Below are 14,847 nucleotides of genomic sequence, written 5' to 3'. Positions count from 1 at the left end.
GTATTGCACGATTTTTTGAATTGAAATTCTTACTCGTTACACAAAAATATTCAAAATGCACAAAGGAAGACTTTGGATCTGATAATTGGCCCGGAAAATGAAAATGTATCTGCCATAAGGTGTGCAGAGCCGATAGTAAGGGAGGAAAGTCATCACCATTCTTTAGAAATATTAATTACACTACACAAAAATAAAATTCAAAACAATGAAAATAAATTTGTAGGCAACCGGTTTAATTTCGAAAAAGCCAATTTAAATTTGTTGTCGGAGCGTGTACGAGATAATGTATGGGAGAAAGTATACAATCTCATACAAGTTTCTCAACTTCTGAGAGTTGTCGTTCGTATGGGGGCAACAGCTGATTAACGGAAAAACAGATTTTTAAATCAAACGTAAATATAGGGCTTGAAAAGGTTTATAATATACAAGGCCAAACAAAAAACTATCCAAACTGGTTCACAAGTGACATAAAAATTATATTGTTATGTTTTATTTATCAATGATCTAACATCATGTTTACATTTTTCTAAAAGGCTCCTTTTTGCAGGTGATTTCAAATTCTTTAAAGAAATTCAAACCGATCGCGTCCCGACACTTTAGTTATACAAATCTAAACATAATAAATGTATGAATACGATATACTTGTGGCGCATCACGCCACACCAAGACACAATAATATAATTCCGGCTTATCTTTCAGTGAAATTTAAAACTGATAAATCAGATGAATTATGGTGCGTATTGGTTTTTGATATCAATATTATTGTGAATCATGCATATAGATGTGTTTGATCCAGTGTTTTTCTCAAAATGAGTTTATAGATAACATTTTTAATTATTATTTGACAGTACCTATCTCACCAGTTATTCAAACGTAGTAAAGTTACAAAATATAATTCAGTTCAAAACGTTTATGAAAATTGAATTATAAAACTAGTATTTCACTATGTAAGAAATTAACAAAAAATAAATAATAATTGCACAAAGAAACTTTCCCTCGGTTATCTTAAAGGTGCGATTTTGTTCCATCCTTTACATAAAAGAGGACGTATGCTTCTCCACTCACAAGCGACTTTGGTGAAATTGGTGACACGTGTGAATCGTTGTATTTGTGCCACGCGCCAGTATACGGGTGTCTGCAGTATGCTGTATAATGTCCTCTGTTAGTAGTCCCACTGTGATTTAAAAGTGATTATAGATTATAACAAGTAGCCACATTTTCTGCTGCAAAATTGTCCATATCCAATCCTTCTAGAAGAAATTCGATGACATCATTCAATTTGCCTCTACTTTCCGTTGGAGAGAATCTTTTTAAATGTATTACTAAAATATAGGGAAACTTAAGGATTGATAGGGACTTTGTGCATTTCCTCCTTTCCTTGCATTTCGAACACGTCAGTTTTTCAATTCCATCCAAAGTTTCTTCTCTTGTAAAAGAATCTAAGCATTGCCACAAACTCATTTGGTTGGTTCTTTGTGGTATGGAGAGAGACAAATCCCAGAAAGGATCAAATGTTACTGAAGAGTATCCATAGTGTGTGCATTTCATCGTGGATTTCAATTGGCCATCGAAATTATCTACAATCTTAGAGTTATGCATCCACAAATATGTGAGCCATGACTCTTGTGCATTTCCGCTGTCGCTCAATTTTTCGTCAATTTCCGTTAAGATTGGTTTAGGTTTCTTATTATTTATATTAACCTCTTCATGTAATCCTTCTAAAACCATTTAACCCAAAGGTTTTGACTGAAGAATTTATCACTGAACAATCCGAAATATCTTTGAAACCCATTTGAGAATTTTGCTGAGATAAAGTATTTTTTTCATTTGCTTTTATTTTAATTTCATAAAGTGGTTTCTTATTACCTCTCTTTTCTTTATAAAATTGGTTTTCAGGAAACAAGTAAATTTCATCAAGTGTTTTGGAATCAGGGAGAGTACCGAAAAACGAAGCTGCATTTCTTCTTTGGATGGCTATACTAATTTTCTGAATGAGAAAAGATGTGGCTCTTGATTCGTGGGTTTCATCGGTTACCTTTTTTTTGCAATTTCATTGATGAAAGATAAGGCTTCAGGGCCAAAAACACCAAACGTTTCAATAGCTATTGGGCGAAAGATATAATTATTTCCCAAATTCTGATATTTCCGTAGTTTGGAACTTTCTCCTAAAGAAGCAGCAGCACCGGCTTTCGCAGAAGTAGCAGGAAGATGGCAAGTTGCTAATGTATCTACACAAGTAAAGTCCCAAACAGTAGATTTACCATTTTTCCATGGAACAAGTGTCATACCATCCGGCCGTTTTCCGTCGTCTCGACTTGTGCCTATGGGTTCTAAAATCGCAGGAGTTTTTGCTGAAGTTGAAGCCCTTTTGATTAGATCATTAATTGCATAATGGCGAGATAAACGACCAGCGCTTGGTACACCAGTGGTGTACCAAGTCGAAATCCGATGGCAAGTCTGAAAGAGTCGTCATCCAATAGAGTCCCAAGTGATGCTATAGGAACAGCATTTAACCAAGCACCAGATTCTTTCACAGTTACTGTGAGAAGACGAGCCTTATTTTTCGAAGTGTCAGAAGCTGTCTTCAGTAAAATACTAGTTGCTTGATCTAGTAATGGTTTATCCCATGCCCTTTGTTTTTTCATGTCTTCAATTTTCATTGTTTGGCCAGTTCTAGATTCCCAAAGAGATTTTCCCCGATCAAAAACACAATCAGATATTGGCTTTGGGTATTGTAAGATAATTTCTATCAGATGGGAAACTCTGCAAAATGAGGACAGAAATGATGGCAAAGTTTACAATTCATTTCTCAAAGGTGAATTAGGTTTCTATTTTCACAAGAATTGAACAGTGAAATACATATATAATTGTTCCAATAGCATACAGTAGGTAACTTGCCAGCATGACTGGGCTACGATGATTTTTCAATAATGTTCTGAAATTGTGTTTGAAGATTCACATAAATAAAAAGGTCTTTCTATGTGGCTTCTATAGAGTCCCAAACATTTCAGTACTTTTTTCAATAGTTGAAAATCGTTCAGAGAAAATACATGAAATCCATATAAGTCTCTATTTTGTAGAATCTTTTTGATCATCTCTGCAGCATGATAAACGCCAAAGTTCTCAACTGCATCTTTGTTATTTTCATTTTTCTTCACGATTTCCAGAATATCGCCAGGGACGAAGACTCCGCAAAAATTCGACATAGCCGTTAAGGCCTTAAAGGAATTGATTATGAAAATTCCTGGTATGACTGGAACACTGATACCAATGTTCCTACATAGTTTTGCAAATTTCTCGAACGCTTCGTAGGAGTAGGAAGCTTGCGTTATGATGAAATTCGCTCCAAAATCTACCTGAAAAAAATCAAATTATGATGTAGCTGCTGAAAGAACTGCACAGTGATATATCTACTTTATAATAAATTGACAATGTTTTACTTTAAAAGACTTTTTTCACTCAACCAATTTCAAGTCATACTTATTTTTGATCCCTATTCATTCATTCTATGGCGTTTGCGAAAAGTATAAATGATTCTGTGACGTTGAATGTATGTGTCAGTAAAGCGAGTGTATATTTACATAGGTGAAAAAGTAATACAAATGAGAATGAGATTTTTGTTTCCGCAAAATCCAATGAAATATTATAAGTTATTATTGTAAGCTATGAACCAACAAATTTATTAATCAGTCGGTAAAAGAGCGCTACACATTTCCACTGCCTAATTTGACTTCTGCAGATAGCTTCAACAGAGGAAAAAAATTGCTGCAGCCTCATCACAGGATGAAAAATAAGAAACATGAAAACAGGAGACTGAAACCAGTAAAACAAATTCGGACTAGGTACTCAATCTCTGGAAAAAAGCATTTCGGTTTTCTATTTTTTTTACATTCATACAATGAATGTAAAAAACTTCCGAAGGAAAGAAGAAAACAATTAAAGTCAAAATAAACTCTTTTACAAAGATGTGCAGATCATGCATGCAGAAGTTAATTTCAGATACCTTTTTCTGAAAAATTGCAGAATCAATGTTATATTTATTGTTAAAAGTGTAAATGATCTACTAGAAGTACGTAACAAAGAGAGGGAGGACGTATAAAATTAGTTAGTGAAAATCTATAAAGAATAACAATACATAGATATAAACATTTTCGTTTGAAGTGGCAAAATTGAAATTTTTAAGTGTAAGACCTGAATCTCCATCTAGAAAATGTTTTTATTTTTCTAAGGAAAATTGAGTTTCACATTTTTACCTAAACATTTTATCAAAAAAATCAGAACTATCAGTCGAATTACATATCAATTTTATTGATTCCAGATGCAACTCAGCCCTGTTTTCTAGACTTGACTGGAGATTTTCAAAACAGCTGAAGATACAGGTGAATAATTAGTCTTCGTTTTTTCTCTATAATGCCACAAATAGAAGCTTATTTTTGAAAAAATTGTATTTTTTTACTTGTTAATTATTTATGAGGGATTCGGTTTTGGCAGAGATTAGTTTTTGGCAAAGAAAAGTTTTTTCTTTCTACGTCTCCATCTTCAAATCAAATAGCTCATAGATGTCATTACGTACCCACTGTTTTGTGACAAATGAGGTCCACTTAACAGAAATGGTTTTTTTTTTGTTATAAAAACAAAGTCCAAGCAATCTGACAATATTATTGTATGGCAGGTATGTAATAGATTATTCCTAAAAATAATTATGATTTAGACATATGATTTAGGATCCCTAACTTTTTGTAATTCAAAAAAAATTCAAAAAATGGCTGGCTGTATATGGGTCTTATTGAGAGCATGATGTTAATAAGGCCCATAGTGGCACCAAATAAGGCCTTGGTGTAAATGTTTTTTAAAAAACAAAAATACAAAGATTTAAAATAAAGTATTTTATTATGACATTATAGAGCAAAAATTTGGAAAAGTAAAAATTAAGTCCTTATCGTCTGCAGTGAGCCCAACACACTCCTCGTGAACGTACTTCTTTCATCTTATATCTTTAACAACATCTTTCGTACATAAATAACAATACCAACTTTCTCTTTTCTCACTTGACTCTTTTTTCTCTGCGTTTTTCAAACCACGCTTTTGAACCTTCTTTCCACTTAAAAGCTTCCTTCCTTTTTCTGAAATAGCTGTAGTCGGTTTATTTTCATTAAACAAAGATTTTGTAACTTCACATGTGTTCATGTGACAAAAACACAACAGTGTTTTTGTCACATGAACTTTGTGATATGTTTTGTTTATGTTAGCCGACCCCCATTATAAATATATAATAATTTTGTTTCAATCACATCCAGGTTTTTTGTGACAGCTATATATTCATTTCTGACGTCATTTAGGCGGCTGTATAGCTATTGCATCAGCTAACATACATTTTACTTTGGTTGTACATCGCAAATATGCAACGAAAGTGTTCTACTATCCCTGACAATTTTGTTATGTGTGTGAAGAATCAGCTTTTACATTCCAGCGTCGAAATTTCACCCCATTAATTGAACAGTGCTTTTAAGAATATTTTGGATTTACTGTGCAGCATCAAGATACATTCTGGGTCCCAGATAAATGTTGTGTAACGTGTGTGAGACTCCTATTAGGTTGGACTTTTATTTGAGTCAAACAAAAATAAAAGGCAACGAAGTCCAAATATACTATCCAGTATCCAAACTTGTCTTCGGCCAAGAGACCCATTCTACATAGTGCCGAACTGCTTGTGCCGAAGCCTTCAAATCGACCAGAAAGTTGGGATTCCAGTCCGGCAGAACTTGTTCGCGTCAGGAATATGAAGATAGTGACCAAAGTTATGAACCGCAAACTTCAAAAGAACCGCACTTATTGACAAAATGTGATTTAAACGATTTAGTATGTTGATTTGAATTTGTCTAAATAAACAGGCTGAGCTTTTGGGGTCTAGATTAAAAGACTGGAATTTACTTTCTCCTGATACAAAAGTTTCTTATTTTCGACATTGTAACAATGAAATAAAACCTTTCTTTCCTGAAGTCCCTTGTAATAATATTTATGTTGTGATGAATTTATTGAATTTTGAATATGATCCAAGTCACTGGATCATTGACTCCTCAAAAACTAGTTTGAAAGTAGTGTTGCTGCATAACAGAAACGAACTCCCTTCAGTGCCGGTTGTTCATGGTTTTGATATGGAAGAGACTTATGAAAATATGAGATTTCTTCTTGAAAAGTTATGTATTATTTGGTTGGACTATATGTTGATTACACAAAATTTTGCTCTTTTATTTGCGAATGGGACAGCAGAGACAGAAACATTCACTAATAAAATGTGGCTCAAGGGTGAGTCACTCCAGGCCGTAAAAATGTTAAAAATCAGCCTTTAGTGAACCCTGATGACATACTTTTACCACCGTTGCACTCGGCCTGATGAAAAAATTTGTAAAAGCTATGGGCAAAGATGTCAGTGGATTTTTATATCTGAAAGAGAAATTCCTCAAACTCAGCGACGCGAAAATTGAAGGGAGAATATTTGTAGGCTAGCAAATACAACTTATGAAGAATAAGAGCTCTGAAGAAGAACTAAATGACTAGGAAAAAATCGCCTGGAAATGTTTTGTGACTGTTGTCCAAAATTTCCTAGGAAATCATAAAGCGGAAAACACAAAGACTCAATAGAAGAACTAATAATGTCAGATAAAGCTTTGGGGTATAATGTGTTCTAAAAAATACGTATGTTTGACTCTCATCTAGATTTGGGTGCTGTGAGTGACGAACAAGGGAAGATATTCCATCAGAAAATTTACTTGATAGAGAAGCGTTATCAATGGAAATGGAGCCCAGAAATGCTAACAGATTATTGTTGGAAACTCAGGAGAGACCTACCAGAAGACAAATATTCACGAAAATCATAAATATTTATTGTACAGTAAGTAATATGTAACCTTCGTTGTCGTAGATTGAAATGGGTTACTTTGTTACTTAGGAACTAAATTATGGGCTGCCGGAACTCAGCGGAGAGGGATGGTGGGTAAATATAAGTCCACTTGGAGGATAAGTGTATTGTTTCTTCAAACACGCCAAGCTTGTGGTGATTACAGGCTTATGGCCCAGAAGTATACTTTTGGGTTCACAGATATAAATGTAAGTAACTTATGATTAAACTTAAGGTGTGGTAAATACTTGGTTCCTTCTAGAATTCGCAATTTGTGCCGCAATGTTGATTCGAGGTCGTGCGGGAGGGTGTAATACATAACAGGAAAGACCTTACATGCATGGGATATGGGAGAATAGTCTCCAGCAGCACGATCCTACCCCTGTACGCAGTCCACTCAGGCAATGATCTTTTCCATGCAGAATACTTGCCCCTCGGAAGACCGTAATCAGAGATATAAGGGGTGTAGTGGTCTAGCCTTGCGAGAGATATACCAGGATATAGTTCAAAATATCGACTTGAGGTGGTAATAAGAAGGCCTAAAATGAGATTAAGGTTTAGAAGGATATACCCTTTAGGGTATTTTCGGGAAGTGGGTTCTTACCGTAGTTGTTGTGTGGCCTGAAGATTGGAATTTGACAAGAGAACGGGTACTTAATAAAAATCGCCAATACTGTGGGCGAGTTATTCCTTTAGATAACCCAAATATAGTTATTCCCGTATTGAATATTTTGGTTTCTTCGAATCCACAAAGTGATGAGCTCAAAATTCTTGCTCCAGAGAAGATAACCAAACTCAACTCTCATTCCCAGAGAAAAAACCCTTTTCTTTTTCCTTTCTTTTTTTTCCCTATCAACGTTATTCAAGGTCGAATTATTCTGATTGTCTTTAGGCACAAAAAAAACTGAACTGAATTGTTTTGAATGTTATACAGGGTGGATGTTGTGCATAAATATATGATTTCAATACATTACTTTTCTGTTATCTTATAAATCCGCTCTTGCATTTTGGGAACCGTAACAAATAATTTCTCTGAGTATAGTTGATTTCTGTAATTTTCACCACAAAACCTGTTGTGTCAATTTTTTTCATTGATACAATATTGGTTAGTGACCCTAGTAGATTCAAAGTTTGATATAAGTTTTCATGTGACAAAAAACAGTTAAAATTTTGTTGACCAGTGTGATTTAAGGATTTTTTTCTTGCTCCTCTGTCTTTTTGTCTCTATTTCTGGCGTTTCGAGAATTTTAAAACTAATGCATAATGCTTGTGGTGCAGCAATGGTCTTATCATCATCTGAGCTATCATTGACATCGGAACTCTCGGAGGTAGTACTATCATAAGGGTATATTCCCGTTGCTCTGAAACCTGATATTACATTAGAAGCTGCGGTTACCTTTGGCCACACTTTCAAAAAAATGGTGCCAAATATAAATTTGCTTATTGCCTGATTTGGCTGGTTTGTCCAATATGTAATTACTTCGTCATCCCAGTAACTCTCAAATGCCTTAAATATAGCGTTATCCATGGGTTGTAGCTCATGAGAACAATTGTTTGGCAGGCAAAACAGTGTAATGTCATGCGACTTAGCTGCATCGACTATTACTGCATCCAGGTAGGAGGATGCTCCATCAAAAATCCGTAAAACTTTTCCCACAGACTTGTACTTAGCAAAATGGTATACCCATTTAATAAACACTGGTGTGGTCATGCTTCCTTTCTCGATCATTTCAATAACTGTTCCAGCAGGTAAATTATCCAGCCATTCCTTCTTCTTTCTTTTTTGTTTGAACAGTATCATAGGTGGAATCATTTGGCCTATAGCATTACCACATGCAACTATGGAAACATTCTTAGCATGTTCCTGTGAGATTAGGTGGACCATTTCGGCACCTTTACAAGCGAATACTTGCTGAGATGTATGCAGATTTAGGCGGCAGCCCTTCTCATCTATGTTAAATATGCGCTTAGGACTTTGAAAAACATCCCGTTATAGCATAGCTATTTTTAATTTTTACGAAATAATCTTCGACTACGAACTTTGGTTCATAACCTTCCACAATTTGAAAAATGAACAAAGCTAAATCAGTAGAGAATCCAGTCAGTCAGTAATCTGCATTCATGAATGTTGTCATCTTTTCGGGCGAACTTTCGAATTGAGATGTTAAATGAAGAAAGAATAGAATTTCTACTTTGTAGATTCAGAAACTTGCGTTTCTAATAACTGCCAGACCAGTTCCCTCACAGCTCCCTATGAGAATGTATCTGATAACCCAAGGCAGTAGAGAAGTAGAAAACCATAAGCATTCATTCCCAAAAAAAATATCTGCAGAGAGACCATCACGAGTTTTTCTATTTAACAGACGTAACCTTCATTCAAATATAATCCCTAAAAGATTCAATCTTGTGCGATTTAAAGTATAAAAATGTCTCACTATTTGTTTGAAAATATAAGAACTTCTCAGAATCAAAATGAATATCTGAAGTACTTTTGAAAAATTTAAGAATACTCTACGTTATGTCTCACCGGTATGAATGATTTTTGGATTTTAATCGTCCAGAAACTTGGACAAACTGGAAAGATCAATAAAATCAGACCAAATGATTCACTAGATCTAACTTTCAGAAAACAGCGCATAGTTTATACAAACTTTTATAAAAACTTATATTAACGTTCATAATTTAGTTACCATATGGACAACACGAAAAAGTTAGTTTTCATAAAATGTTTCATAGTACAGTTGATTTTACCTTCTCTTTCAGATGTTCAATATCAGCCTCCATAGTTTTAGCTTCTGGATGTTTTTCTGGATATCCTGCTACTCCGATGGTGAAAAATTCTCCATAATTTCTCCTAATGAATTTTACCAAATCAGCAGCATACGGAAAGTCACAGTTTTCATTTTTTTGTTTTTTGTTCTGAGAGGGATCTAGGAAATAAAGATTCAGATAATTCAGTAGGTGATCAAAAAATGTATACTAGTAATTTCTGCTGAAGAGAGTTAATAGAAATAGTGTATCGATATTTATAAAAAATAATGAGATGAACAACTAGATGAGGAGTAATCAAAAATACACTGATGTCAAGGGATTTTTTTTTTAATTTTCAAGAGAACTAAAGGTACCAGCTTAACATAATGGCGACTTGTAATCGTGTTATATATAAGTATAAGGTGTTTTGTACTCAAGGCTGCATGACTTTCGAGTTTATTATTTTTCTCGGGAGTAGTTTTTAGATATCTGATGGAACTGGCCGATACTTGATGAAAATCAAATATAACATATTCAAATGATACTTCATTGAATTTTAAATTGTTAGTTTACAAAAAAGTTTAAATTGTTAGTTTGTTGTGGAATTGGCCGCTGTGGTAGTGCGCCCGACTCACGATCGGAAGATCGTGGATTCGATTCCCGCCTCGACCAGATATTTTTCGAGAGAATTTATCTGGTTGAAGCGGGGATGATTCTGCAACCGTGTTAGGAATCACATATTAAAAGGTAAGACCTCGTTAGTTGTTAGCTCGCACAAGTTTCCCAACTTCTGAGAGTTGTCGTTTGTATGGGGGCGACAGTTGATTAACGGAAAAATAGACAGACAGACAGAAACCCGTGACACTTGTTTCACTAGACAAAAGTTACTCAAGTATATAGGCCTGTTCAGTACTAACCTAGTTTCCACATTCTGCTTCCTACATATTATAGTAATTTGAACCACAATGAGTTTTACTACAAATCTAATGAATTTTCAACATTTGGATGTATCTATAATCGAAACAAAAATTACCTAAACTTTATATTAGGTACCATAAATGAAATTTACCCTATTTAACAATTACAAAACAAATTTAAAACAAGAACATTATTCAAATCTATTGGTTAATGAACAATTATTATGAATGCTCAAATCCATCCCATTTTGAATATTTCTCTTCCAAATCTACGTCATTATCATGATTCAACTCATGACTCATAGTATTGAATTGTATCCAATAGAGATATTAAGGTTTTCTCTCTGGGGAAATTGTTGCAGATGCTTCTCGCTGCTAAGTATAGGATCTATTAGGAGGTAAGCCTCATAGACCCGTATCCGGCATCGGAGGAAGTGTTCAGTTTTCCCTTCCGTGTGCGTTAGGGCTGCCAGTCCGGCCATCCCTGTTTATTATTATCATCATAATCAGTATTACTATCATTATTTTTTCCCAAAGGGTGAGCGGGTCAGGCCCTGTCTCCGAAGCTCCGACACAGTCTGGAGGACGAACCAGTATATCAATCAATGAGCACTCCCCACACCGTGGGGTAAGTGAGAATTGGGTCCGATAATCATCATATGTTCTAAGTACACGCATGAGCGACATCCTTCTGCATTTGTCGGGCCAAGATTTCCACCATTGTGCGACAAGCCGGTATGATCATGAGATTCGAGAGTAGAGATGGCATCATTCCGCCAATGGCTCCAATAATCAGAACAAACATCTCATCCATCCTTCTCTTTTCGACCTCAAAGACGAATATCGTCTTGCTCTCTTGTCTAGAAGAACTGCATCAGGCTTATCAGCTTGTATGAGCCTGAGGGTGGAGAATGAAAAGTGCCAAATGTATTGGCACTTTTCACTCTCCCCCGGTGTTTCTCACACTCCCCTGGAGTGTGGGGAACACCGGTGTCTTGTTAATACCATAAAAGTGCTGTATATGGAAATAGAGCCCTATTAGGGCCGTGTTATATCGATGGATATAGTCTGACACCGCATATGCTGGACATGCTGACAGCAAGTGCATTAGGGTCTCAGGCGACAGGCCCTGCACCATGTGTCAGTAACCTCTATACCCATCACGCGACTGCGGTGGACTAAGGTGTTGAAGACACAATTCTGGCAGGCCATGATGAACCCCTTGGTTTCCGACTTCAGCCCATTCGACCTAAAGAAAGTGAAGGTCAAGTGCTTTGATGAGCTGAAGTCTTCAATGTTGTTATAGAGGACCCCATGCATTGGCTCATCCTTGTGTTGCCGCAGGGGTGAAGTGATATCGGTTTTCAACGGGTTCCAACTCGGTTAGAGTGTTGTTTAGTGCCGAAAACTAAACCGAGTTCATCATCTACTCGGGCAGCTGCCTAAAAGAGAAATGCTCCAATTCTTGCTCTCTCATGATTACCGACCATGCAGAGGAGGGGACACGAACTCCTGATGACGTCACAAGCTTCATCCAGTACCATTCTATCATGTAGACACTCCATATTCAAAAAGCTACGGCCTCTCTGTTGTCGGGGAACGTACAATCGTGGAATGGACGATTTGGCATGTGAACTCCTATGAAGACGCATCCTTTCTCTGCACATCCTCTCCGTAATCCCCGAATCGTCCAATTTTAAGATGTACCGTTCTAAATTTATTTATCCCGAATTTCCGATACCGATAGCATGCGTGTATTCTTCCACCACCATTAAGGACTGATGGAGATGCTAGTCTCCAGACGCATAAAGTTTGAGATCATCGGTATAAAACAAGTGTGTGACCATATGCCTTTGGTTTAACGATGTGACACAGATATACTTTTGAGCATAACGGATAATGGTAATAGTGAGATGTAGAAAAGAAGGAGACTTAGAAAATCGCCCTGAAACACACTGAAGATGACCCACTCTGTTTGGACTCTAGCCTGACCAAATGTTATGGTGAAGAGAGTCAGTCAGAGTGATATCAGTTGTTCAAGGCATCTCACTATTTTATCGGGTTTGCATTCTTCAAATGCCTTGCGGTAACAATAGAGAGGTTACGCTTATACTGTATCGAATCCTGCGTTACATATCTATCGAAAAGCAAGTTCTCTTTACATGCAGCGACTCCCCTCTTCGACCTTCTCTGCTTATATATCCGTTCGAATACTCGGTCAACTGCGGTGAGTATTCGTGTGGTGAGATGATCGTAAACAACTTATAACATAAATTTAAGCATTTAATCGGTCTGTTATTCTTGGAAATCGACTTATATTCGATTTTGGGGATGAGAGCTGTTTGCCCCTCAACTGATATCGCTGATATTGACCCAGCCATGAATTGAATACTCTGGCCAGATGGCTGTGAGTGCTTAGCACTGTTCTCCACCAATAAGGGCTAGGTCTAGGAGCAGCAACTTTCTTAGAACCCACAACGACTCTTCGAACATCATTCGGGGTTATTGGGTTGCGCAGTAGACTCAGCTCAGGATGTCGAAGCTCTCTGATGAAATCTTCGAACTGCGCTAGAGCAGTTAAGCTGCTGTAGGTGTTCATAGATGTTCTTCCAGAAGGATTCCACCTGATTAGCATTCGGCGGATTATATATTTATTTTGATATAAGTGAGCTGCGGGTGTGAAAGGTCTGTTGGACATATTGTAATCCATCACACATTGGAAACGAGACGCGTGTTGTCCCGCCAACGTGATTTCAGCTTTCATCTTGTGTACCTGTCGTTCAACCTTCCGTGAGGTTGGGATTTCGTCATTTTGATTCGGAAATCGATTGAACGGTGCTTTATACGGCGTTGTTAATTTGACAGAACAGTTTAGTAGTTATTTGAATAGCTGCGAAAATTGAACTTCGCCTTTTACTATAACTTTTATATGTAGTTAGAACTTAATACTCTAATGTTAGAACACTATGAAGCTCTGCATCCAAACAACTCAGTTCTTGTGGTTCTAGGGGTCCAATTCTAATATTTTACATTGGTGGCAGGATGCCAGTCTCCTCTTCAGCCGTGCCAACGGTTATTGAACTGCCACCTCCACCACTTTGTTAGCAGGCCAAGGAGTAGCCATATAGTACTGCCCCCGAAGATATGATACGTAATCCCTGAGGTTTTGGGCGGAAAAGGCTGCATTCTCCAGATTATTATTAATATTTTTTGGGTATTTTTCAACGTAGCTGAAGATATTACGGTTTTATCATAATTTATTAAATTAAGACTATTTATAGAAACTTATACATCTAAACAATTAAAAGCTATTTTTATAAGATTGTATCGATTGAGTTATATATTCTGGTATTTTGTTTAATTTCAAAATTTCGAACCGTTTTGTTTCATTTAGGTATGTCTATTTTCAATAGCACTGGTACATACCTCCTTGAAGAACAAAGATATTTTTGATTCCATAACTGCTTACTGCATCCAAAATTCTTCTCACTTGATACTTCGTCAAATTTCTTCCCGCCAAATGTAATAGAACATTGTATCCTTGTAAATAGAGCTGTTTAATGAAAAAAATAGCTGGAATTTGATCCACATTGTTCGAATCAATGTCATATGGAGTATGCCAAGTAACGGAAACAAATCGATTTCGGATTTTTGAAAGCGATTCAGTATCGAGATACCGATTGGGACAAAGTTCGATAGAACAACACTCACTACTAGTTTTCACTAGTTTTTCAATGGACAGATCCTTTAGTTGTTTAGTTTGTAGTCTGTTGAAGATAGGAGGTTGGGTGTTAGAAATCAATAGCTCACGCATGATCGTGTGTGTTATCACAAATTGTTCACTCAGAGCAATATCAATTTATATTTTTATTTAGATTGGGTTTATCAATTTGAATGATAGTTCAGGGGCGTCTCAACAATGAGTAACTCACTTGAAGATATTTTATCAACGTTTATGGCAAACATTTTCTCTATTTTCTAGAATCATGGTTGATATTTCGATATTTTCTGGTTAATGGTCTGGACAATTCTAGTTTTTGGCGAATATTTAAAAAATGATCACTGATATTTTCAATCTGAAAAGATATTATTCTAGTTATTCAAAATAGGACACTTTCGTCCAGTTTAACCGACCTTGTAGGTCTTACCGTTTCCGAGATAGCAATTGTGGCATCAGCTAAAAATCGGCCTGTATATGACAATGTAAATAGTCAACGTAAAAGACATAAGTGTTGCATTACATCTTCGCCAAGGTGGCGCTACCAACTAGTTTTTTTAGAT

General features: G+C 36.2%; 1 protein-coding gene across 1 annotated transcript; it reads right to left on the bottom strand.

The window, feature by feature from the left end:
- LOC111506350 (methylenetetrahydrofolate reductase (NADPH)) lies at window positions 1–14,427 on the bottom strand. The gene is made up of 3 exons (XM_023161387.2): window positions 13,993–14,427; window positions 9,650–9,828; window positions 1–3,356 (listed from the first exon to the last, which is right to left on the bottom strand). The coding sequence occupies exons 1-3, from the start codon at window positions 14,378–14,380 to the stop codon at window positions 2,925–2,927; spliced, it is 999 nt and encodes a 332-aa protein (XP_023017155.2). The 5' UTR covers window positions 14,381–14,427; the 3' UTR covers window positions 1–2,924.
- Window positions 14,428–14,847: the final 420 nt, after the last annotated feature.

Source organism: Leptinotarsa decemlineata, unplaced genomic scaffold (genome assembly GCF_025532065.1).
Source record: "Leptinotarsa decemlineata unplaced genomic scaffold, Ldec_3_MD MMD2_P_RNA_scaffold_9, whole genome shotgun sequence".
NCBI lineage: Eukaryota > Metazoa > Arthropoda > Insecta > Coleoptera > Chrysomelidae > Leptinotarsa > Leptinotarsa decemlineata.
Note: the sequence above shows the minus strand (reverse complement) of the source record. Positions and strands in the feature narration are given on the sequence as shown.

Excerpts from the sequence above, each read along its gene's own strand:
- LOC111506350 (XM_023161387.2), bottom strand. The coding sequence starts at position 14,380 with ATGCGTGAGCTATTGATTTCTAACACCCAACCTCCTATCTTCAACAGA. Across the intron at positions 9,829-13,992 it reads TATCTTTGTTCTTCAAGGAG|ATCCCTCTCAGAACAAAAAA; the intron begins GTATGTACCAGT and ends TTTATTTCCTAG. Across the intron at positions 3,357-9,649 it reads TTGAACATCTGAAAGAGAAG|GTAGATTTTGGAGCGAATTT; the intron begins GTAAAATCAACT and ends GATTTTTTTCAG.